Consider the following 26,769-nt stretch of genomic DNA (forward strand, 5'->3'; position numbering starts at 1 on the left):
AATTCATTGCATTTATACTCATGATTATAATTATAATGTATTTCCCTCCTTCCTATTTTTCTCCCGTTAATCTTTGTGTGTGCCTCTGTCTCTGCCTTTGTTTCTCTTCGTCTGTTTCTTGCCTCCCTCTCTTCCTCTCTTCTTATCTCTTTCTCTCCCTTTCTTCCTCTCTCCTTTTTCTCTGTCTCTCTCTTTTTCTGTCTGTCTGTCTGTCTCTTGCTCACTCTCTATTCACCTTATGCCTCATATCCACTATCTTTTCCAACTAACAATCCCTTTTATCAACCCTTCCCACTTCTCTTGGTCCCCTAACCCTCTTCCCTGGGCCAGACAGTTTTTAATACCTAATCGAGCGTTATTTTATTCCCTCTTCGAGCCAAATATGATTAGAGTAAGAGTCAAACAATGCTCACCTCCCTCATCTTTCCCTCATAGTTCTTTCATCCCTCTTCATGATGATTTACCCAACGTGAGATAATTTGCCCCCATTCTACCTTTCTTTTCCCTGTAGTCCCAGTGTAATCCTCTTTCTCATCTATATTTTTATATCATCCCATTAAAATCAACGTATACCTTTCTCTCACTAATACTGCATTACATACTTGAAGTTGTGAATTGATTCAACTATTACACCAAATTTTTGGAACTATATTTAAAGGGCTATAAAATCTTTCATACTCTTTGACTAAGGAATATAACTACTAGTTCTGTTTTGCAAAGATATTTTTTTAAGGGAAAGAAACTATTTACACCCAAAAGAAATTATAGCAGCTCTTTTCTAGTGTCAAAAAAGTTGGAAACTGAGCAGATACCTATAAATTGGGGAAGTGTTTAACAAAATGGGGTATATGATTGTGATAGAATCCTATTGTGCTATGAAAAATGATAAAGAGGATGCTCTCAGAAAAATTCTATAATGACTTTCATGAACTGAAATAAAGTGAAATGAGTACAACCAAGAGAACATTACACACAACAGAAGCAATATCATAAGATGATCAAGCATTGATGGTTTTGTTATTATCATCAATGCAATGAATCAAGAAAATGCTGAAGGACTTATTGACAAAAAAATGCTCCTATTCTACAAGACCGACCTGATGGAATCTTAATACAGGTTGAAACATACTTTTTAAAACTTGTATTTGCTTGGGTGGGTTGTCCATGTTTTCTTTTACAATATAACTAATTTGAAAATATGTTTTTCATGACTACATATGTATAACCTATATCCACTTGCTTTCTTTCTCAGTGAGAATGGAGGTATGAGAAAGGAAGGGGAGAATTTGGACTTTTATTTTTCCTGAGATAATTGGGGTTAAGTGACTTGGTCAGGGTCACACAGATAGGAAGTGTCTGAGGCCAAATTTGAGCTCAGGTCCTCTTGACTTCAGGGCTGGTGCTTTATCCACTGAGCCACCTAGCTGCCCCTTGAATGTTTTTTTTTTTAAAGAGTTACAAGTATTTTCTTGTGGTGGTATATAAATAGTTTAAGCTTATTTAATCCTTTATGTTTTCTCTTTGCTGTTTACTTTGTTATATTTCTCTGGAATTTTTGTATTTCTGTGAAGCTCTGATCATCATGAATATTTGAAAGTCCTCTATTTTATTGAACATCTATATTTCCTCCTGAAAAATTGTACTCAGTTTTGCTGGCTACTTGATTTTTGGACTGGAATCCTAGCTCCTTTGACTTTCAGAATTTTATATTCCAAGTCATTTGATCTTTTGTTGTGGAAACTACTAAATACTTTTTAATCCTGACTGTTACTCTTTGATATTTGAATTCTCACTTTCTGTTTTCTCCTTGGTTAGGGAGCTCTGGAATTTGGCTATAATATTCATGGGAATTTTCATTTTGAGATCTCATTGAGGAGATGGTTGGTGGATTTCTTCAATTTCCATGTTACTCTCTGGTTCTAAGTTATGAAGACAGTTTTTTTTTTGAAAGATGATGTCTAAGCTCTTTTGTGTATCATGACTTTAAGGTAATTCAATAATTGTTAATTATCTTTCCTGGGTTTATGAGGCTGGTCAACTTTTTCCAATGAAAATATTTCACATTTTCCATGTTTTTTTCATTCTTTTAATTTTGTTTCAGGGTTTCTTGATATCTCATTTGCCCAATTCTAATCTGTAAGCAATTTTTTTCTTCAATGAATTTTTGTTGTACTTTGCCTCATTTTTTAAACAAAATTGTTGAATCTGTTTCCATAATGCTCTTGAATTATTCTATTTTATTTTATAAAATTTTTCTTCTCCTTCCTTTTTTGAGTTTTTTTTTTAATCCTAGATTAGCCATTTTGAATTTTTATCTTCTTATGAGTTTGTTTGTTGATCTTCCTTGTCACATTTTGTCATTTCTGTGGTCAGGTCCTTTTTGTCTACTTTTTGCTCATTTTCCATTCTATTTTTAATTTTTAATTTAAAGTCCAGCCTGACTTTTAATTTTTATATTTTCCTCACTCTTTTTGCTTCAGCTGCTTCACAAATCATTGGTAATCTTTGTTTTACAGGTATTTCAAGATAAATTTGGGAGAGTTAAAAAAAAAAATTTCCTGCCTTTATTCTACTATCTTGGTATACTTTAATCAAATTGATGAAGGATGTGGCTATAAGATAGATATCTCTGAGACTCAAAGGGAAAGGAAGGATAGCAGATGGATTGTGAGGACTGAACGATAAGTGAACATACTAAAAAAATGTGGCACTTTCTGATGCCATGAGCTGTATCTCATTCCCAGTAAAGAGAGAAAATTTCTCAAGCTCAAGAGCCAAGCAAGTTTCATCTCCACACACCTACATGAACTGGCATTTTATATGGAGATACAAGACAAGATGGTGGAGGGAAGCCAAGAAGCTGTTCAAGCTCTTCGTTTCCCTCAAAAACTACATGAAACAAAGCCTCTGCACAGTCTGACAGAAGGAAACCACTTTCCAGAGGAAAATAGATTGGAAAAACTTCAAGAAAGATCAGTCTTATTGGGGTGAAAAGTGTATTCAGTCTGGCTCAGATAAGATTGTGAAAGCCAGTGAAAGGGTTTTAATCACAGCAAATCAGCAACTAAGGCCTTTGGTCTTGGATCGCTAGTGAAGCAGACCATTGGGACAGCTTCCAGCTCAGAAGGAAAATTCTTGAAAATCAGAAGGAAATTTCTTTGAAAGAGTAGATAAAGCTAACTTCTGCAAACAGAAGAAGACCCTATGTTCAAAGCCAAGACTCAGAGCTACACAGGAAACTTGAGACAGCACCCCTTTCTGGTGTAAAAGTTAAAAGTTAAAAGTTAAAAGTTAAAAGTTAAAAGAAGAAAGAAAGAAAAAAAAGCACAAATATCAAAAGGAAAGAAAATGAGCAAGAAACAAAAAAGAACCTTGACCATAGAAAGCTACTATGATGACAAGGAAGACCAAAGCATCAACACAGACAAGGACAAATATGTCTATGGAGGAAATGTCAAAGAGTGATATGAATTGGTCTCAATTCCAAAGAGGTTCTTGGAAGTACTCACAAAAGATATTAAAAGGTAAATAGGAGTCAAGTAAGAGGGGTAAATGAGAAAAGGAATGAAAGATATGCACAAGAGAGTGAATAGCTTAGAAAGGAAGACAATTCCTTAAAAATACAATTGGTCAAATGCAAAAAAAAAATCCACTGAAGAAAACAACACCTTCAAAAGTAGAATTAATCAAATGAAAAAAGAAGTAAAAAAGCTAACTGAAGAAAATCACACAATAAAAATGACAATGGAGCAAATGGAAGTTAATAACTTTATAAGACATCAAGAATCATTCAAACAAAGTAAAAAGAATGAAAAAATGGGAGAAAATACAAAATATCTCATTGGAAAAATAGTTAATTAACATGGAAAATATATCTAGAATAGATAATTTTAAAATTATTGGTCTATTTGAAGGCCATGACTTCCAAAGAGCTTGGAAAACATTCTTCAAGAGGTTATCCAGTAAAACTGCCCCAATATTCTAGAAATATAAGGGGAAATAGTTTGAAAGAATCCATCAATTACCTTTGAAAAGAGATACCACAAGGAAAACCCCAAAGAATGTGCTTGCAAAGTGCCAGAACTATAATCTCAGGGAAAAAATAATGCGAGCTGCCAGACAAAAGCATTTCAAATATGAAGGAGCAACAATTAGGTTGACACAGGATCTGGCAGTATCTTTAGTAAAGGATTAGATGGCCTGGAATGCCATATTCTGGAAGGCAAAGGGCCTGGAGTTACAACCAAGAGTAAACTACTCAGCAAGATTGAGCATCTTCTTTTAGAGAAGGTAATGGTTCTTCAATGAAGCAAGAGATTCCCAATCATTTCTATTGAGAAAATCAGAACTAAACAGAAAATTTGATCTTAAAACAGAAGAGAAGAATAGAAAGGTAAATAGGGTGAAATTTTATATATTATTTAAAGATTAAACTGTTTTCATGCCTATATGAGAAAATAATATCTGTAACTCTTGAGAACTGTATATATTCTGGGGAGGACGGGGGGGCATCACATAGATGAAAGATGTGGTTGTGAATGGACTCTTGCCTTTGCGAATGGAGCAAAAAAAAAGACATTAAGAGTTGGAAAAAGGATTGTACTAGAAGAAGAAAGGGGAGGAATAATAGGATGAATGAATGTTGAAACACAGAAAACCTATTATAACCCATGGAAAGAAGGGAGAGGGAGTAGCATTGTCTAAAATTTGATCTTATCAAGTTTTGGCTTTAAAATGATATAACTTCATCATTCAGTTGGGTATAGAAATTTTATCTAATTCTATAAAGAAGGAGAAGAAAGAGGAAAGGAAATGGAGGGGCTGAAGAGAAGAGAGAGCAGAAGCACTAGGGAAAAAGGCACGATAAGGGGGAATGGTGATGGATGGTAGTGAGTGGGGTGGGTTTAAAAAAAAACAAACTATTAAGGAGAGATTGGAAAGAGAGAGAAAAAATATATGCAGGGAGAAAATAGGATGGAGGGAAATACAGAGCTGGTAATCATACTGTGAATGTTGATAGAATAAACCCTCCCATAAAACCAAAGTGAATAACAGAAAGGTTTTAAAAAAAATAGAATCCTACATTATGTTATTTACAAGAAACACATTTGACACAGAAAGATACATATAATGTAAAAGGTCAAAGAAATTTATTATGCTTCAGCTGAAATTAAAAAAAATTCAGGGGTAGCAATTCTGATCTCAGAGAAAACAAAATTAAAACTAGATCTAATTAAAAGAGATAAGGAAGGAAAGTATATCTTGTTAAAGGGTACCATAAACAATGAAATAGTAAAGACACTGAATGTATATGCACTAAGTGGTAGAGCATACAAATACATACAAAATATATTAAGCCAAATATAGGAAGAAATAGACAGCAAAATTATCATAGTGGGCGACCTCAATCTTCCCTCTCAAAATAAGACAAATCTAACCAGAAAATAAACAAGCAAAAAAAAATTATAGAGGTGAATAGAATCTTAGAAAACCTAGATATAATAGACCTCTGGAGAAAATTTAATAGGAACAGAAAAGAAAACACCTTTTTTCTCAAAGTATATGGCAACTATATAAAAATTGACCATGTGTTAGGACATATAAACCTCACAATCAAATGCAGAAAGGTAGATATAGTAAATGCTTTTTTTCTCAGATGAAAATGTAATTAAAATTAAATTCAATAAAAGTCCAAAGAAAGATAAAGACCAATTAAAAATTAAATAATCTAATTCTAAAGAATGAGTAGGTCAAACAACAAATCAGAGAAACAAGTTCTAATTTCATCCTAGAGAATGACAATAATGGGACAACATATCAAAACCTATGGGATGCAGTCAAAGCTGTTCATAAGAGAAAGTTTATATCTCTAAATACCAACATGAATAAAATAGAGAAAGAGAACAATTAATTTGGCATGCAACTAAAAAGATAGGAAGAAAACAAATTTTAAAAACCCAATTAAATGCCAAATTATAAATTCTGAAACTCAAAGGAGACATTAATAAAATTGAAACTAACATGACTATTGGACTAATTAATAAAATTAGGATTTAGTTCTATGAAAAAAGCAACAAAATAAACATTTGGTTAGCTTGATTAGAAAAAGAAAAGAAAAAAATTACCTGCATCAAAAATGAAAAGAGTGGAAAAAAATTAAATCATTAATTAGAAGGTATTTTTCCAACTGTGACAGCAAATCTGACAAGCTAGCCAAAATTGATGAATATTATAAAAATATACAAATTTCCCAAATTAACATGAGGATATAAATTGCTTAAATAGTCCCATTTATGAAAAGAAGTTGAACAAGCCATTAATGAAATCCCTAAGAAAAAAATTTCAGAACCAGATGAATTTACAAGCAAATTCTACAAAATTTAAAGAACAATTCATTCCAATACTCTAAACTATTTTGAAAAAATTGGTATAGAAGGAGTCCTACCAAATTCATTCTAAGAGACAAATATGGTACTTGTACCTAAATCAGCAAAAGCCAAAACAAAAAGAAAGTTATAGACCAATCTACCTAATGAATATTGATGCAAAAATTGTATATAAAATATAGTAAAGAGGTTAACATCAATTTATCAACATGATAATCCACTGTGACCTGTAATGTTCTCTTCTCTAAAAATATATCGTTCTTTTGGAGCAGATCTCTTGGGGAGCTTCTGGAGACAGCCTTGGCTTCAGTTCAGTTTCAATAATCACCTCAAATGCAGCCAGGAGTTAAAAGTCCAAATCCTTTATTGTCTCTTCCAAAATCTTATCTCCTTCACTTGGGGCTTGGCAATTTTCTGGAGGCTTTCCTCTCTCCTTGGTTCCCAAGAGCTCTTGCTGCTAGTCCTTTGTCTCTGCCAGCTTCAGCCTTTTGTCTTCCCAATGTCTCCAGCCAGCACAAAGGTGCAAGTGGGAACGAATCAGACTCCATCTCCCAGAGTGTGGGATTGTGGGTTTCTGTGGGCTTGTGAATCTCCTGGAAGTTAATCCTAGTTGTGAATCTCCTCAAAGTCCATGAGTGGGCTTGTCTTTTTAATATGCTCTTTCAAAGGTGTGAACTCTTAAAGATATGAAAGGTGTGATCTTTGAACTAGAGAACTGTTAAGTACCATGCTAAATTAGACAACTGACTTAGCAGCTTGTAAGAATCCTAACAGTGACCAAATAGGATTTATAGTAGGAATGCAGGACTGGTTCAATATCAAGAAAGCTATTACCATACTTGAACAGAGATCATATGACAATCTCAATAGATGCAGAAAAAGCTTTTGACAGAATACAGCACCCATTCCTACTAAAAACAGTAGAGATCATAGGGATAAAGGAAGCTTTCCTTAAAATAATAAGTAGTATCTATCTAAAATCTACAGCAAAGATTTTTTTGGTAATGGAGAGAAGCTGGATGCATTCCTAATAAGATCAGGAGTGAAACAAGGATGTTCATTATCACCACTATTATTCAACATTGAACCAGAAATGCTGGTTTAAGCAATAAGAAAAGAAAAAGAAATTAAAGAATTAGAATAGGCAATGAGGAGATAAAACTATCACTCTTTGCAGATATGATGATATACTTAGAGAATCCTAGGAAATCATCCAAAAATTTACTAGAAACAATTAATATTAATATAAAATAAGTTGCAGAATATAAAATAAACACACACAAATCATTATCATTTCTACATATTGCTGACAAAGCATAATAGCAAGACACAAAATGTCTTTCATTTAAAATAATTGTAGACAAAATGAAATGCTTGGGAGTCTACCTACCCAGACAAACTCAGAAACTATATGAACACAATTACAAAATACTTCTTACTAAATAAACTCAGATCTAAACAATTAGAAAATATGAATTGCTCATGGGTAGGCTGAGATAATAAAAATGACAATTCTGCCTAAATTGGTCTACTTGTTCAGTGTCATACCAATCAAAAAAATTTTTATAGAGCTAGAAAAAATAATAACAAAATTCATCTGGAAGAATATAAAGAGAATTGATAAAAAAAATTACAAAGGATGGTAGTTTAGCAATACCAAACCTAAAACTACATCATAAAGCAACAGTTATCAAAACCATTTGGTTCTGGCTAAAAATCTAAGACAAATATTGTAATGTTCTGGTTAGCTTTCTCTATTATCTCCTTCACAGTTTGTCTCCTTTGCCTGGGGCCAGGCTAGCTTTCTAGAGGCCCTCCAGAATGGGTCTTGGTTTCAATGGAGGAATGTAGGAGTCAGGAGAGCCACCAGGATGGTGGTCAAATCTTCTCTCCTTCTGGCTGAGTTTATCCCCAATTTATTTACTCCATTACAATTACATCATTACAATATACTGAGTATAAGCCAAGCATTATATCACTAGGGAATCATTATTTGTTGTAAGAACTATTAATCACTAAACTAGTTAACCATTGTCTTACCAATTCCACTGAGTTAACACCTTTCTCCAGAGTTCTGGCCCATTACAAAACATAGTATAAATTAAAAAATCTAGTTATCTACTATTTGATAACCCCTCCAAATCTCAGCTTCTGGAATAAGAACTCACTATTTGATAAAAATTGCTGAGAAGACTGGAAAATAAATAATATGTCAAAAACTCAGCATAGACCTACATCTCATACCCTACAGCAAATTAAGGTCAAAATGGGTATATTATTTGGACATAAAAAGTGATACCTTAAGCAAATTATGAGAGCAAGGCATAATTTACCTGTGACATATTTGGAGAAGGAAGGAATTTATGACCAAAGAATTAAGAGAACATTATAAAAGGCAAAATGGACAACTTTGATTACATTAATTAAAAAGCTTTTGCACAAACAAAACCAACAGAAACAAGCTTAAAAGGGAAATGCAGAATTGGAAGCACAGTTTAGTTCCTGTTAACCAAACATGGAAACATTAAGTAAGGAAAAAAACTGATATTAAATATAACACAGTAGAAATGCTATAAATCAAAATTAGGGATTTTCTTTGTAAAGGTGCAACAGGGAGAAATCATAATTATCTATGTGTTAGTAGTATTATGGAAATCAAAGACCCATGATCCAGAAAAGAAATATCAAGTTAATGGAGAATATTCAAGGAAAAGCCTAGGGACTTGTAGAGGACCTGAAGTGTGCTAAATTAGATTTCCTGTGGTTGACAAATTTGGCTATTTACAATGACTAATGGCATTAGGCCTCAAAGGAGCACTTTGTCAGTAGATGCCACTGTTTGACACACCTTGTATTCCTTTGAGTTGAATTTTCTAGTTCTCTAAAATCAGTATCCTTATTATTAATACAAGTACACATTCACTTTATTATAACTCTAAGAAATAGTGTAAATATTGCTAACCTTTCAGAGAAGAGGAAACTAAGGTGTCAAAAAGATGAAATGATTTGCTCCAGGCCACACAGACAGTAAGCAATAGAGTTGGGACTAATTCTGAATCTTAATCCTCTAGCTGGATTTAGTTATTTTTCCATTATATCAATGGATCTGTGAACTCATTAATTTGAGTACTCCTTTCAGCCCATCCCTACCTTTTGCTTCCATAGTTGTCTTTATTGTCTTACATAGATTTTCTTGAGTAGATTCATGCAATGTATAGGAAATTTTCTTCTGATTCTTTTAACAATACATAGGTACCATCTATTTTATGTAGCCTGGGCTTCCTCTTAAAGGAGTGGGGAGAACGTTTTAGAAATCATGATTGGTTTGGCTCCTTTGACACCTAGAGGGAGTTGATTTCAGAGATTTTCTCATAATTCCTGCTGCCCTAAATGGAATACTTTTCTCAATTAGCCTGACTGTTGGCTATAGTAGATGCAGAAGCATAGAGGAGTAGTTATTTACCTGCATTAATGCTTTTAAATTTAGAAATTCAATTATGATATTTTAATAAAGTCATTTCTTATATTTTGAGATGCAAACAAGGCTCATTTTCTACCTTGAGTCTAAATCATTGGGAAAGATCTAAATTATTCACCTATCCATTTTTTATTCCTTCCTACATGACAAGTCCATTTCATTTTCCAATATATATCTAGTTGATATATCCAGTCATATATCTTTTAAGTTGGTTTCTATATACAAAAATCTATTTGTATCCACCATATGTCTATCCATTGTTATTTATAGTGTTCTCTAGGCTCTTCTGAGAGATTTATATCATAACTTGTAATCATATAAACTCATCAGAAACTATTAAGACTAGTTACCAAAGAGAAATGGGTTGAACAAAAATCATGCTTAATTCTCCAAATGCAATCCAGACAATTGTTTTCTATTTATTTTTTAGTCTAACTCATTGTACATCAGCAATCAGTGTGACAAACCAGTTCACTGGGTTGGGTTGTATAAACAAATTGTATATCTTAGTCTTAATATATCATAAGTCTTAGATATCCTTAAATCATTTAGTTTCCCTTTGTTAAGTCTTAATTCTTTTGAGCAGCAATAATATTACTTATAAGACTATACAATGTTGTCATCAGTGAAGAGGAGCATGTGGAAAATTTTATAAAGAATGCCTTTTTAATTAAAGAACTTTGCTCTGAGTAGCTTACATGGCAATGGGAAATATATTGGACAATACATATTCTTGTTTTATGTCTTACTTGAAGTCAACAATCAAATCACTACTAAAGTAAATTGTCTCTATTACTGCATTTTATTTATCCTACATTTTTTGCATGACCAATTAAGAATTCAATAAGTTTTTTAAATCATTATTTTTATCACATCTAGGTCAGAGAAACAAACATAAATCATTCTCACCTGTATTAAATGTGATGGTTTCTCTTGGAATGATAATAAACCAGGCATCCTCTTGAATATTCTTAATTGACAATAGAAGAGATTTATAATCATTATGAAACTTAATTTAAGATATTTGATTCTATAATTACATAAAAAATTTTAGACAACTCAGTACGTAAACTGAATGTTAATTCTACTAAATCAACAAAGTGAAAAAAAAGGTAAATTTTTAAAAGTATGAGCTCACAAATAAATTAACACAAAATGTGTTTCCTCAACTATAATTGAAATATTGTATGATAGACAATAATGAAATTTCAATGGATTTTTATTTTTTGAGGGTCAGTAAAAAAGCTCAGTGATGTAGACCAGAAACTAAGCCTACCTCTCCTTGCAGTTCTTGTACATGTTCTTGCATAAGTCCCTCAAAAGAGGTCTATTCAAAATGGAGAAGTAGAGGATTCTTCTACTTCTTTTGATGTTGCATAGATTTCAATGGAGAACACAGGTTATCTTTCAGTTATCATTTAATTTCTACATATATTTACAGTTTGAGAAATAGGTTGAGAGGATAGGTGATTTAAGTGTCACATTGTAAGTGTGAGAATTAGAAGTAGATTTCAGTTTTTCTAACTCCAAGTTTAGCACTCTTATCATACACTTAAAACCCAATTTTCATCACTGCAACTATACAAAGAATGATACATGAATTTTGTCATTTGTGAGGCAGGGAGGGAATGAGAATCTGTGTTTGGGAAGAAGTATTTCCTCCATCTTTCCTAACAATATCTTCCATTGAAAGAATGAATTAAATATTTGAATGAGTGTAGGAAGAAATAAAATCTATTTATTACTTAGGAAGATGACAATAAATGCTTAGGATCTAGGTATAGATTTGAAATGGGCAGAAAGATTCAGGTTGTCAAATGATTACATTATCAGGTTACTGAATATCATAAATTCTTTCTTTTACCTCAGTAAGAACTATCAAGACCTCTATCCCAAGGCTAGTCATCTTTTCTCCTCCTCTCTTTTTTTCTTTTTTCTTTTTTACTATTAAGAGGTAACTTATTTTCCAGAGGTAAGGCTCAGCAAGCAAGCTGTTATCTGAATTTGACATAAAAACAGTTCTTTGTGCTCAAATTCTGGATGAAGTCTATTGCAGTAAAACTTCAGAACTGACCATTTAGGTGGTTTCTGAGCTTGGGCAAGCACCTGTAGGAAGCACATCCTGGTCATAATACCCTATTATGAATACATTTCTTGTCACTAGGCAAACTTTCCACATTGCTTTCATTATACCTTGTTGCCACCATTACTTCTCACTACCTGATTCTTTGTCTTGCCACATCTATCTATCTATCTATCTATCTATCTATCTATCTATCTATCTATCTATCTATCTACATGTGTTTATATTAATATCTCTATATTCATAAAGCAAGACATCCACAGAATCTTGGGTCTCCTGGGTCCTGCACATATAATACTTCTTTTTCCAATGGAATAAAGAAAACGTTTTCCTATAACTGCTGTAGGCTCTTTGGTGATTTATTTTTCAGACTTAACAGATCAAATAATGAAACAGACTTTGAGCCTAATATATCAACACACTAGTTTTGCACCATTAAAAAAAATCCTGATGTGAACCAAATCTTTTCTCAAGCTGTCTTATTTCTCAGGCTCATTCCTAGAAAATTGTCTGTGCTGATTGCCTCCAATTTACTATCTTTTCAAAACGACTTGCAATGTATCTTCTGACTTCAACAAGACAGAAACTTCTCTCTCTAATGTTAATGATTACTTAACTGCAAAATCTAATTATTTTTGTTCAATTCACATTAATTGACCTCTTTGTATTATTTAACCTCTCTTACACTCCTTTCTTCCAGATACTCTTATTTTCTCTCACAATTTCTGATACTACTTTTTGCTTTTCCTTGCTAAAGACTTCCCTGTATTAATTATCTCCAAAGTTTCCCTTATCTTGCATGGTTGATTGTTCTTATCCCCAAATTTTGAGCTCCTTGAAATCAGGCACTATTTTAAAAAATTATATTGCCATCACATAACACAGTATCTGGCACATAATATGTGCTTAATAAATACTTGAGTGACCAATTTCTTATAATACCATTCCTACTCAGTCAGTCAATCAATAAACATTTATGAAGCATTTATTATGTAGCAGGCCCTGTATTAAGCAATAGATATCATCCATACTGTACCCTCTAACTAGATGTGTGCCTCAAGGTTCTATATTAGGACATCTCAAATTTTATACTTCCCTCAGACTATTTTTTCTTACTCCCAAAATACAACCCTCTGCCAGATTTTTATATTTCTGTCCCTCATACTCTGAACTCTGTTGACACTAACCCGCTTGCTATTTCTTTAATGAGAAATTCTATCTTGACTTTGGGAATTTTCACCAACTATCATCTATATTTGAAATGCTCTCTTTAACTATCATCTGTATTTGAAATGCTCTTTTTATTCTCTCTCATGCTCCCTAGGCACCCTTTTAAGTACTAACTAAATTTCAACTTTCTACCGAAAGCTTCTCCCAGTTTCCCACAATTCTAGTTACTTTTCTCTATTGATTATTTTCAATTTATCTTTTATGTAGAATATTGTACATAACTGTCTTTATGTTTTCTCCCGCATTAGACTGAAAGCAGGAACTATCTTTTACTTGTCTTTGTATGCTTAGGACTTAGCACAGTTACTGACACAACAAGGTGCTTAATAAATCTTTATGAATTTCCAGTCACTTCCTTCCAATCACTCAGGCTTGTGACCTTCAAATTATCAACATTTCCAAATTCTCCATCACCCTATCAGTCTATTTAACTATCTTTGGTTGTGTTTCCATAACATATCTGCTGTCTTCTCTGTAACCACATAGTCATAACAGTAATCCATGCATTTGTTACCTTCTATCTGGACTGTTACAAAAGTTTCTTATTTTCTAATCCTTTCTAAAGGTTCTCTCCTCTCTCATCCATTCTTCACTCAAAGCCAAATGGCTTGCTTTGAGGTGAAATCCTGACCATATCATTACTCTTTTCAAGAAGTTCTAGAAATTTCCTATTGCCTTTATGATAAAATGTTTCCAATTTAACTTTGCCAGACTTGTGATCAATTATGTATTACCAATCCATCTAAACTGATAGTCTTGTTCTTTATACACGACAAACTGCATCTCATCTCTGATCCTTTATATAGGCAGTCCTACATTCTTGAAATGAAGATTACCCTCACTTATGCCCTTTAAAATCCATAGTTTCTTAGGATCTCAGCTTAAACTCTCTCTTACAAAAGATCTTTCTTATTACATGATCTTTCTTATTACATCCACTTACATGAATGTAAAAGAATATATACTTCTTGAAGATGAGGACTATTTAATTTTTATCTTTTTATTACCAGTGCCTATATTATGCTTGACACATTACAATCATGTAATAAATAATTATTAATTGATTGTCAAATGTAGAATCCTTACTTTTGTCAATCAGAGCAGTTCTTTGAATCAGAAAAAAATATTAGATTGCCTTAGAATAAAAGTTTGAAAAGAATTGGTATAAACTACTTGAGTTTTTATATTGATCTTTTATAACTATAATTATTAAACAGTTGGATTATATAATTACTTGATTGCAACAATTCAAATGGCCATTGTTTTTAAAAGCTATGTAAAAAGTAAACACAAATGCACCACCACTAAATTCTACTATAGGAAGTAAAAATTCCATTAATCCCAATTTGTGGAAGTATATTTTCTTTCATTTAGATTTTATTACTTACTGTTCTAGTTAGACTCATGTCTTTATTATTATCCTTATCTGAATAATGCTATTTCTAATAATAGTTCTTGTCTTTCCTTCTCTCTTACTCCACTCCTTTTCATTTCTCTCTCCTTTAGTAACAACATAAATACTACCAAAGTTACATTTAAAAGAAAAAAATAAAAATAACTACATAATTTTAATCATACAGAGCATGTTCACTGCTAAAATATAAAATATTAAAGACTAAGATTTCTTTAATTACCATAGATAAATTAAAATGAAAGACACCAGAGTAAGTACTATTCATGATTTTAAAAGTGGGAGCAAGTCCTCTTGATGTAAACAGTTTTATCAGGTGCTTTCTGATCTCTGAAGGTCTATCTCTAGTTAAGAAGTAACAGTGGACCACCTTTAAAAAAGAAAAATCAAAATATTAAATATCTGTGTGGATTACAAGATTAGAAGAAAGAAGCATACTTTTTCATTTACTAATAGGGAACAGGTAAGGAGAAGCAGGTAATTCTGAATGGACTTCTTTTAAAATTCTTTAATAAAATTAATAAGATTACCTTCAATAACAATTTTAATTGTGGAGAATGACATCCACAAATTAGAACAATCTTAGCTTAACACCAGAAGGATCAGATCAGGCATGTTAATTGACACAAATATTTTTTAGATAATTGAAACATGATTAGGCTTAGATATTTCTGCTTCATGCTCGTTGATCTTTTTTCTATATCATTGTTATCAATATTAATTAGCATGCTAAAGACCTTTCAAATAATGTGATAAATAAAAATGTGTTGGTCTACCCATAAGGACCAAATGTATCAAATAATGCATATTAATTATTTCTGTATTCTTGAATTCAAGCTCTGAATTAATCAAAATGAAAATCAAATGCAGCATATTCCTTTTGGACAAGATATGTGTATACGAGGAGATTGGATAATGTTCTATGACACAACATTGATATACTTCATAATGTTGGCCCTAGTATGATTTCACAATCATGCTAATAATATATCACAACCAAATTCTACCATGAATTTGCAAAACAATGTTGTAAAATTATTTGGTTAATTGTCCATTGTACCTACAAAATTTAATCATAGTGTCTTTTTTCCTAGCACTCATATTTTCATAGAGTTTAGTCATAACATATGATCATAGAAAGTTGAAAAGGGACCTTAGAGATCATGTAGTTCACATTCCACATTTATAAATGAGGAAATAGTCATAGAAGTAAATGGCCTGCCCACAGTTTCACATAAAACAAATAGTAGAGTTCTGATTTGAACATAAGCTCCAATACTCCAAATAAGCATTATTTTACTAGGGAATGATATACATATACATACACACACACACACACACACACACACACACATATACATATATATATATATATATAAAATTGTGTAATATTTGTGTAGGGAATTTGATTTCCAGGCTATTGAAGTACATTTTTTGTTACCAAATCCAGAGTCCCTCCTACTTTACAATGTTGCCCAACCAATAATAATAATTTTTCATGTCTTCGTTTTATCTTTTTGTCTGTATCTGTATTTCAAATTGTATTTCAAACTGGGTATGCTTTATGGACAATATGGTGCTTTTTGTGAGCATTAAAACTATGAGATGGAAGAGGGGAAAGGAGCCAAGGATAATTTTTAATTTATTTGTTCATCCATTCATTCATAATCTTTTTTCCATACCCCAGAAGTGTTTGAATGTAGTTGAATAGGATGTAATGCAATGGATTATAAATACTAGATATCAAAAAAGGGGAAAAATAATTAGTATATTCTGTAGCTGTATCTTACCAAGTCTCCTGAGGTGAGAAACAACTTAATTGTATCATTCCCTTCCAAATGACCAGGGGAATAGCAAGAAAACAGTGAAGTATGATCTCCTGAAAGGTACATAAATAATAATTTCATTGTAAATATATATGTTCTACAATAATATTTCCATTAAGGGCATAATTTTTTTAATTGTGATCTGATTTTGGTGCAATGGAGAATCAGTATAACTTTTTCTCCCTCCTACCAAGAAAAGTAGAAGAGAATACTCCAAGGCCATAATTTATAAGTAAAAGAACTAGGAACATATAAAAAATAAAGAACTGGATGTCATGGTCCTCTTTGAGAACAAGGAAAAATGGAACTTCAAAAGGTGAAGGCAAGATAGCAGAGTATAAAGACAGGAAGCTGCTCTACCTCTCCCAATTTGCCTCAAAAACCATGTGAAACCAAGCCTCTGAATAGAGTCTGATAGAATGAAACCACTCTCCAGGTCAAGATAGACTGGAAAAATTCTTCAAAAAAGGTCAGTTTCATTAAGATAAAAAGGATGTTCAGCCAGATCAGAGACTCTGGAAAAACTAGTGAGAGGGTCTTGATCACAGCAAATCAGCAACTAAGACTCTCAGTTCTGGCTCAGTAGAGCAGCAAATCAGTGGAACAACATCCAGTCCCAGCTCAGAAACTCTGGGAAACCAGGCTGTTTCCTGAACAGAGCTACCCCCTACAAACGTAAAGGGCCCCTGTGCTGAAAGCCAAGGCTCAGAGCTGCACAGGAAGCTTGGGACAGCACCCTATTTACCCCATAAACAGAGTTATACCATAAAAGTAAATTAAAAAAAAAAACAGGAAAGAAAATGAGCAAGAAACAGAAAAGAATTTTAACCATAGAAAGCTACTATGGTGACAAGGCAGAACAAAATAGAAACTCATTGGGACAGAATGGGCCCAGAAAAAAATCTAAAAGACTGTTATGAATTGGCCTCAAGCAAAAAGAGGTTTCTTGGAAATATTCATAAAAGACTTTATGAATTCACAAGTCAATTCTACCAAACACTTAAAGAACAATTAAATTCCAATACTATGTAAACTATTTGGAAAAATAGTTAAAAGTAAATAATACTGCCAAATTCCTTTTATGACACAAACATGATATTGATATCTAAGTCAGGAAGAGCCAAAATAGAGAAAGAAAATTATTGACAAATCTCCCTAATGAATATAGATGCAAAAATTTTAAATAAAATATTAGCAAAGAGATATCAATTTATCAGAAGAATAATACAATCTGATCAAGTGGGTGGGATTTATACCAAGAATGCAGGGCTGTTTCAATATCAGGAAAACTATTACTATAATCGACCATATCAATAACAAAACCAATAGAAATCATATGAACAGAGAAGCAGAAGAAGGAGGAGGAAGAGGAGCAGGTAGAGATATGCATCTCATCATATGCAGCAAAAGCTTTTTTGAAAAACACAGCACCCATTACTAATAAAAACACTAGTGAGCATAGAGATAAAGGGAACTTTCCTTAAAAATAATAAACAATATCTATCTAAAACCAATGGCAAGAATTATTTATAATGGAGAGAAACTGCATGCATTCCCAATAAGTTAAGATGTGAAACAAGGATGTCCATTATCACTACGATTATTCAACATTGTATTAGAAATTTTAGCTTTAGCAATAAGAAAAAAATTAAATGAATTAGAATAGATGATGAGGAGATAAAACCATCATTCTTTCCAAATGATGTGATGGCATACTTAGAGAATTTTATAAAATCATCCAAACACCTACTGGAAACAGTTCACATTTTTAGCAAAGTTTCATGATATAAAATAAACCCACAAAATCATTATCATTTCTACATATTACTGACAAAGTCCAGCAGCAAGAGAAATTCCATTTAAAATAATTATGGACAAAACAAAACACTTGGGAGTCTATATGCCAAGACAAACCCAGAAACTATATGAACACAATTACAAAACACTTCTCACACAAATAAAACCAGATCTAAAAAACTGGAAAAATATCAATTACTCATGGCTAGGCCAAGCTAATAAAATAATAATTACAATTCTGCCTAAATCGATTTACTTTGTCCATGCCATACCAATCAAACTGCCAAAACATTATTTTACAGAAATAGAAAAAATAACAATATTTATCTGGAAGAACAAAAGGTCAAAAATAACATCAGAATCAATGAAAAAAATACAAAGACTGGTGGCTTAGCAGTACCAAACCTAAAACTGTATTATAAAACAGCAGTCATTAAAACCATTTCTTATTTGCTAAAAAAAATAGAGTGATGAATCAGTGGAATAAATTAGATACATATAATCAAGACCTATAGTAATCTAGTATCTGATATATTCCTAAACTCAAACTTCTGGAATAAGAACTCATAGTTTCACAAAAATTGCTGGGAAAACTGGAAAATAATGTCAGTAACTTGGCATTGACTTACATCTCACACCTCATACCAAAATAAGGTCATAATGAGTACATGATTTGGGCATAAAGGATGAAACCATAAACAAATTAGAAGAGCAAGGCATAATTTGCCTGTCAAACCTTTGGACAAGGAGAATTTATGATAAAAAAAATAGAGAAAATTATGAAAGGCAAAATGGACAACTTTGAATACATTAAATTAAAAAAGATTTTGCACAATCAAAACAAACAGAAACAGGATTAAAAGATAAGTATATAGTTGTTTCTGATAAAGGTCTCATTCTAAAATTTGAAAAAAAAAAGTGTCAAATTTATAAGAATACAAGTTATTGTCCAAATGATAAATTGTCAAAGTTTATGAAGAGATAATTTTAGATACTAAAATTTTTTTTTCTCTTTCACAAGCCAAACTTTATTTTTTTAATTAATAATTTTTATTATATATATATATTTTATAATATTATCCCTTGTATTCATTTTTCCAAATTATCTCCCCTCCCTCTATTCCCTCCCCCCGATGACAGGCAATTCCATACATTTTACATGTGTTACAGTATAGTCTAGATACAATACATGTGTGTGAATATCATTTTCTTGTTGCACAATAAACATTAGATTCCGAAGGTACATGCAACCTGGGCAGACAGATATTAGTGCTAACAATTTACATTCACTTCCCAGTGTTTCTTCTCTGGGTGTAGCTACCTCTGTCCATCATTGATCAACTGGAAGTGAGTTGGCTTTTATTTATGTTGAAGATTTCCACTTCCATCAGAATACATCCTCATACATTATTGTTGTTGAAGTGTATAGTGATCTTCTGGTTCTGCTCATTTCACTCAGCATCAGTTGATTTAAGTCTCTCCAGGCCTCTCTGTATTCCTCCTGCTGGTCATTTCTTACAGAGCAATAATATTCCATAACCTTCATATACCATAATTTACCCAACCATTCTCCAACTGATGGACATCCATTCACCTTCCAGTTTCTAGCTACAACAAAGAGAGCTGCCACAAACATTTTGGCACATATATGTCTCTTTCCGCTCTTTAGTATTTCTTTGGGATATAAGCCCAGTAGTAGCGCTGCTGGGTCAAAGGGTATGCACAGTTTGATAACTTTTGGGGCATAATTCCAGATTGCTCTCCAGAATGGCTGGATTCTTTCGCAACTCCACCAGCAATGTATTAGTGTCCCAGTTTCCCCACATCCCCTCCAACATTCATCATTATTTGTTCCTGTCATCTTAGCCAATCTGACAGGTGTGTAGTGGTATCTCAGAGTTGTCTTAATTTGCATTTCTCTGATCAGTAGTGATTTGGAACACTCATGTGAGTGGATATAGTTTCAATTTCTTCATCTGAGAATTGTCTGTTCATATCCTTTGACCATTTATCAATTGGAGAATGGTTCGGTTTCTTATAGAGTCAGTTCTTTATATATTTTGGAAATGAGACCTTTGTCAGAACCTTTGTTTTTAAAAATATTTTCCCAATTTGTTACTTCCCTTCTAATCTTGTTTGCATTAGTATTATTTGTACAGAAACTTTTTAGTTTGATGTAATCAAAATCTTCTATTTTATGATCAATAATGATCTCTAGTTCTCCTCTGGTCATAAATTCCTTCCTCCTCCACAAGTCTGAGAGGTAGATTATCCTCTGTTCCTCTAATCTATTTATTATCTCCCTCTTTATGCCTAAATCATGGACCCATTTTGATCTTATCTTGGTATATGGTGTTAAGTGTGGATCCATATCTAATTTCTGCCATACTAATTTCCAGTTTTCCCAACAGTTTTTTCCGAATAATGAATTTTTATCCCTAATGTTGGTATCTTTGGGTTTGTCAAAGATTAGGTTGCTATATATGTATCCTTTTTTGTCCTTTGTATCTAATCTGTTCCACTGATCTACCGGTCTATTTCTTAGCCAATACCAAATGGTTTTGGTGACTGCTGCTATATAATATAGCTTTAGATCAGGTACACTTAGACCACCTTCCTCTGAGTTTTTTTTTTTCAATAGTTCCCTTGCAATTCTCGACCTTTTATTCTTCCATATGAATTTTGTTGTTATTTTTTCTAGGTCATTGAAATAGTTTCTTGGGAGTCTGATTGGTATAGCACTAAATAAATAGATTAGTTTGGGGAGTATTGTCATCTTTATTATATTCGCTCGGCCTATCCAAGAGCACTGAATGTCTTTCCAATTATTTAAATCTGATTTTATTTTTGTGGCAAGTGTTTTGTAATTTTTCTCATATAATTCCTGACTTTTCTTTGGTAGATGGATTCCCAAATACTTTATACTCTCAACATTTGTTTGGAATGGAATTTCTCTTTGTATCTCTTGCTGTTGCATTTTGTTAGTGATATATAAAAATGCCGAGGATTTATGTGGATTTATTTTGTATCCTGCTACTTTGCTGAAATTTTGAATTATTTCTAGTAGCTTTTTAGCAGAGTCTTTGGGGTTCTCTAAGTATACCATCATGTCATCTGCAAAAAGTGATAGTTTGATTTCCTCATTTCCTACTCTAATCCCTTGAATCTCTTTCTCGGCTCTTATTGCCGAGGCTAGCATTTCTAGTACTATATTGAATAGTAATGGTGATAGCGGGCAACCTTGTTTCACTCCTGATCTTACTGGGAAAGGTTGCAGTTTATTCCTATTGCATATTATGCTTACTGAAGGTCTTAAATATATGCTGCTGATTATTCTAAGGAATAGTCCATTTATTCCTATACTCTCAAGAGTTTTTAGTAGGAATGGATGTTGGATTTTGTCAAATGCTTTTTCTGCATCTATTGAGATGATCATATGGTTCTTATTAATTTGATTATTAATATGGTCAATTATATTAATAGTTTTCCTAATATTAAACCAGCCCTGCATTCCTGGAATAAATCCTACTTGATCATATCTTATTTAAGATTTTATCATCAATATTCATTAAGGAGATTGGTCTATAATTTTCTTTCTCAGTTTTCGATCTACCTGGTTTAGGTATCAGTACCATATCTGTGTCATAAAAGGAGTTTGGTAGGACTCCTTCATCCCCTATTTTTTCAAATAATTTATATAACATTGGGGCTAATTGTTCTTTAAATGTTTGGTAGAATTCACATGTGAATCCATATGGCCCTGGGGATTTTTTCCTGGGGAGTTGATTAATAGCTTGTTCTATTTCTTTTTCTGAAATGGGACTATTTAAGCAATTTATCTCCTCCTCTGTTAATCTAGGGAGCCTATATTTTTGGAGGAAGTCATCCATTTCACTTAAGTTATCAAATTTATTGGCATAAAGTTGGGCAAAGTAACTCCTTATTATTTCTCTAATTTCCTCTTCATTGGTGGAAAGATCCCCCTTTTCATTTGTAAGACTATCAATTTGATTTTCCTCTTTCTTTTTTCTGATCAAATTTACCAAAGGTTTATCTATTTTATTGGCTTTTTCATAAAACCAACTCTTGGTTTTATTTATTAATTCAATAGTTTTTTTACTTTCAATATTATTGATTTCTCCTTTTAATTTTTGTATTTCAAGTTTAATTTTTGGTTGGGGGTTTATAATTTGGTCTTTTTCTAGCCTTTTAAGTTGTAAGCCCAATTCGTTAATCTTCTCTTTCTCTATTTTCTTCAAATAAGCCTCTAAAGATATAAAATTTCCCCTTATTACTGCTTTAGCTGCATTTAGATACTAAAATTAAAGACATCTATAGTCATATGAAAAAAGCTCTAAATCATTATTGATTAGCAAAATACAAATTAAAACAACTTTGCAGTACCACCTCATACCTTTCAGATTGGCTAAGATGACAGGAAAAGATAATGAAAAATGATGGAGGGAATGTGGGAAGACTGAAACTCTAATGCATTGTTGGTAGAGTTGTGAAATGATCAAACCATTCTGGGGAGCAATTTGGAACTATGCCCAAAGAGTTATAAAACTATATATATACCCTTTGACCCGCCAGTAGCACTTCTAGGTCTGTGTTCCAAGATCATAAAGAAGGAAAAAGGATCCACAAGTGCAAAAATGTTTGTAGCACCTCTTTTTGTGGTGACAAAAAATTGGAAAATGAGTAGATGCCATAGATTGGGGAATGGTTAATACAGTATGCGAAGATTGTGGAATATTATTGTTCTATAAAAAATAATGAACATGCTAATTTTAGAAAGGGCTGGTGATGATAATGATGAACAAAACAAGCCAAACAGGGATATATTTTACACAATAACAACAAGAATGCATGAAGATCTATTATGAAAGGCTTGGTTTTTCTCAGTGGGTCAGTGACATAAAACAATCCTAATAGACTTAGGAAAGAAAATGTCGTCTACATCCAGAAAAAAAACCTAAGGAGACAGAATGTAAATGAACACTTGTAATATTTTTCTCTAAAATGTAATCTTCTCTGGAAGCAGGTTCTTGGGTGGCTTCTGAGAGCAGCCTTAGTTTCAGTTCAGTAATTACCCCAAATGCAGCCAGGCGTTAAAGTCCAAATCCTTTATTGTCTCCTTCAAAATCTTGTCTCTTTCACTTGGGGCTTAGCTAGTTTTTTTGGAGACCTATCTCTCTCCTTGGTTCTGAGAGACCTGCCTTCTCTGGCTTCTGAATCTCCCAGAGTGAATCCTAGTTTAGGCTCCTAGCTTATATATGTTCTCTTAAAAGTGTGAATCTTGTAGAACTCTAGTAAGTACTAAATACATATACTGAACTAGAGAATTGTTAAATACCACGCTAAATAATCATTGTCTCTATCAATTCCACTGACTTAGCACCTTGTTTCAAGTTTTGGCCTATAACATCTCCCACTTTCTTTTGTTTTTAGAACATAGATGGTCATGACCTCCCTGACTTCTCAAGGAGGTGAGAACCCCAAAAAGAGGTGATTACACCTTCCCTTACTGCTCAAAAAAGGTGTGAACTCACCATAAAAAGAGGGTCACACCCTCCCTGACATCTCAGGAAAACACCAAAGGAAATGGGAAATCAAATCAGATTAGTGGGTTTCTGAAGGGGCTTAAAAATAGGTATACATAAATCTATCAATATGGGAGCTATTACACATAATTATATAAATTACATTAGCACATAGCAATATAACACAGGCTAGTAGTGATGTAACGAATAACATGAGTCAACATGAGGAATTATACATGTTCATTAGTCCTAGAAATAGTCCAAAAGAAATCTATTGTCCATTATTTCATGTGCCAGGAATCCAAGAATTCCTGCAAGCTTTGAAGTCCTGCAATAGTCTCATCTTGTGTTAGAGAATCCAATGATTCCTGCAGATTTTGTTCTTAGATCTTCTCCTTTGTTTCAAGGTTTTTCTCTTTTTCTGTCTCTCTCCAGGTGCTCGTTGGCACCCATCTGATTCCTTCTCCATCTGTAGAAATACAAACAAACCCTTTCTCCCAGGCAGTAAACCTATATAGTCTCTTCCATTTACCACTTTCAGGATTTCTCCTCATTACCTAGCAATTACATTGGAGCTGCTCACATTGGACATTGCCCTTCTGTTGGGTTAAAAAAGCCTATTATTCTCCCCAGTTATAATTCCTTTCTCCCATCTGATTACTTTTTTGCTGATTGATCATGTAATCCCTTTTTGCCATCTGATTGTCTTTTGGCTGATTGATCACATCTTAATATTGAATTTCTAAAGACTCTCTGGATATAAACTCAGTTGCTATCATTCCCCACCTGTCTTTTGTATGGTATCTTGGAGCTGGGACCTGTCTCTCATTTCCCTGGATCGATCTACATTGTGAGACTCAGTGGAAGCCCTTGTGGCATTTTGGACATAGGGTTTTAGGTCTTCTCTTACCCTATCTTCTCACTCTAACTCCATATCTACACTGGGTTCTCAGATGTCCTATTTTTCAACGACTCTATCTAGAAGTCCCTTGCCAAGAGGGACCCTATTAATCTTCCCATGTTCATCATAGTCTGGGTATAATAAGCATTTGTGCCCAGTATGGCACAGCATCTTATGTTCTCCTCTAAAGGAGCATCTTTGTGTAGTCCCCATATAATTCTTCATTAGCAGTTTCCTTAGCTACATTTTTCCAATGGTTCTTGTGACAGCTGTTTGCAAAAACGTCCCACATAATCTGCAAAGGGTTCATTGGGACCTTGCTTTATTTTTGTAAAGGCTTCCCCTCGGTCTTTCCCTGGGAGGGTACTCCAAGCTTTTATAGCAGCAGCAGTGATTTGCTCATACACTCCTATGGGGTAATTAATCTGTGCTGAATTCTCTGCATACTGACCTTCACCTGCTAGTTGGTCAAAGATGATTTGTACATTAACTCCAGTTTGCCTATTTCATTTGGCTTGAATCCTACATAATTCATAGGTGGTTCTGATTGTGTTACTGCCTCTCCCCTCCTCCTCCCTCCACTCATGAAGGGTTAATTGAGGGAAGTAGGTAAGGAGATAGCTTCTGCTGTGAAGTACTACACTGAGAATTGTATTTAACTCCAGTTTTATCTGATTCTTCATCCTTTTTACCTAGTTTATTTAGATCCTCTCCCTCCTGCTCTTCTTTTTCCTTATTCTATAACTCATATAATTTCCTAAAGCCAGTTCTATTGAATTGTATTGAAAATTGAGTCAGGTCCATTGTCATTGTAGAATTGACATAGTTGCTTTCCTACTAATTTCCACTCCTCTAGATCCAATTCTTTTTCCATAGAGAACCACTCTGTACAGTTTCTAAAAGTTCAGTGATCTGCTCCCAAATTATAATCAAATCTTGGCTTTTCATAAGTATGACAATGTTCTCTACACATTTTCCTTGAATTGGAAAAGGCTGTTTTCTAAACATCTGCCCTATTTTAGCTTAACAAAATTTCCTTGTCAGTTTTTGTACTCACCCTAATTTCTGGGGTGAGGAGACTTTTCCACTGAAATCAGGATTGTGTCTGCCCGACATTGGCTGGCAAAATGTAATATTCTTCTCTAAAATGTAATCTTCTCTGGGAGTAGGTTTCTTGAAGGGCTTCTGGGAGCAGCCTTAGTTTCAATTCAATAATCACCCCAAATGCAGCCAGGAGTTAAAGTCCAAATCCTTTATTGTCTCCTTCAAAATCTTATCTCCTTCACTTGGGTCTATCTCTGGAGGTCTATCTCTCTCCTTGGTTCTGAGAGTCCCACCTTCTCTGGCTTCTGAATCTCCCAGAGTGAATCCTAGTTTAGGCTCCTAGTTTATATATGCTTTCTTAAAGGTGTGAATCTTGTAGAACTCTAGTAAGTACTAAGTACATGTGCTGAACTAGAGAACTATTAAATACCATGCTAAATAATCATTGTCTCTTATCAATTCCACTGACTTAGCACCTTGTTTCAAGTTCTAATCCATAACAAACACTTGCTATGTTCATTTCTTCTTTCTGTTTGTTTTTTTTTTAATCTCTTCCTTGGTTTTTATTTTTGTTCTGACTTTTCTCTCATAATATGATTCTTAAAATAATGTGTATTAAAAATAAATACATTTACTAGAAAAAAAGATGGTTGGCAGTGTCAAAAGCAGAGACTGAAAAAAAGACCATTAGATTTGCAAGTTTAGATATAATTATAAAATATACAAACAAAAAACAAAAAAGGATTAAAACAGTTCAAGTCAGTGCTCATGACAAGGCCATACTCATAGAAGAAAAATAAAATATTATACAAGTTGATTACAGCTTTAATGTTTTATAGATCAAACTATCAAAGGGATCCTTTACAGAATTCAATAGGATCCTAATAAAATAAATTTCATTTGGAGAAACAAAAAGTCTACAATATCAAGGGAAATCATTAAAAGTGATAGAAATAAAAAGAGAATCAATCATATTTTAGATTTCAAATTATATTATAAATTAGCAATCAATTAATAAACTTTTATTAAGCTTTTATATGCCAAGAACTGTGCTAATTACTGAGGATTCA

General features: G+C 33.0%; 1 protein-coding gene across 2 annotated transcripts in view; it reads right to left on the reverse strand.

Annotated features, from left to right (window-relative positions):
• CATSPERB (cation channel sperm associated auxiliary subunit beta) overlaps positions 1-26,769 on the reverse strand; it is a 124,814-nt gene that overhangs the window by 89,446 nt on the left and 8,599 nt on the right. For both annotated transcript variants that reach the window (XR_012486431.1, XM_074289619.1), the window contains exons 3-5: positions 16,379-16,467; positions 14,812-14,958; positions 10,774-10,834 (exon numbers count right to left, since the gene is read on the reverse strand). Coding sequence is in view for 1 of the 2 variants with exons in the window: in XM_074289619.1 (XP_074145720.1) it covers positions 10,774-10,834; positions 14,812-14,958; positions 16,379-16,467 (297 nt within the window). In the remaining variant the exon portion in view is untranslated. The remainder of the gene's footprint in view (positions 1-10,773; positions 10,835-14,811; positions 14,959-16,378; positions 16,468-26,769) is intronic.

The sequence above is a fragment of the Sminthopsis crassicaudata genome, chromosome 2 (assembly GCF_048593235.1).
Source record: "Sminthopsis crassicaudata isolate SCR6 chromosome 2, ASM4859323v1, whole genome shotgun sequence".
NCBI classification, from domain to species: domain Eukaryota; kingdom Metazoa; phylum Chordata; class Mammalia; order Dasyuromorphia; family Dasyuridae; genus Sminthopsis; species Sminthopsis crassicaudata.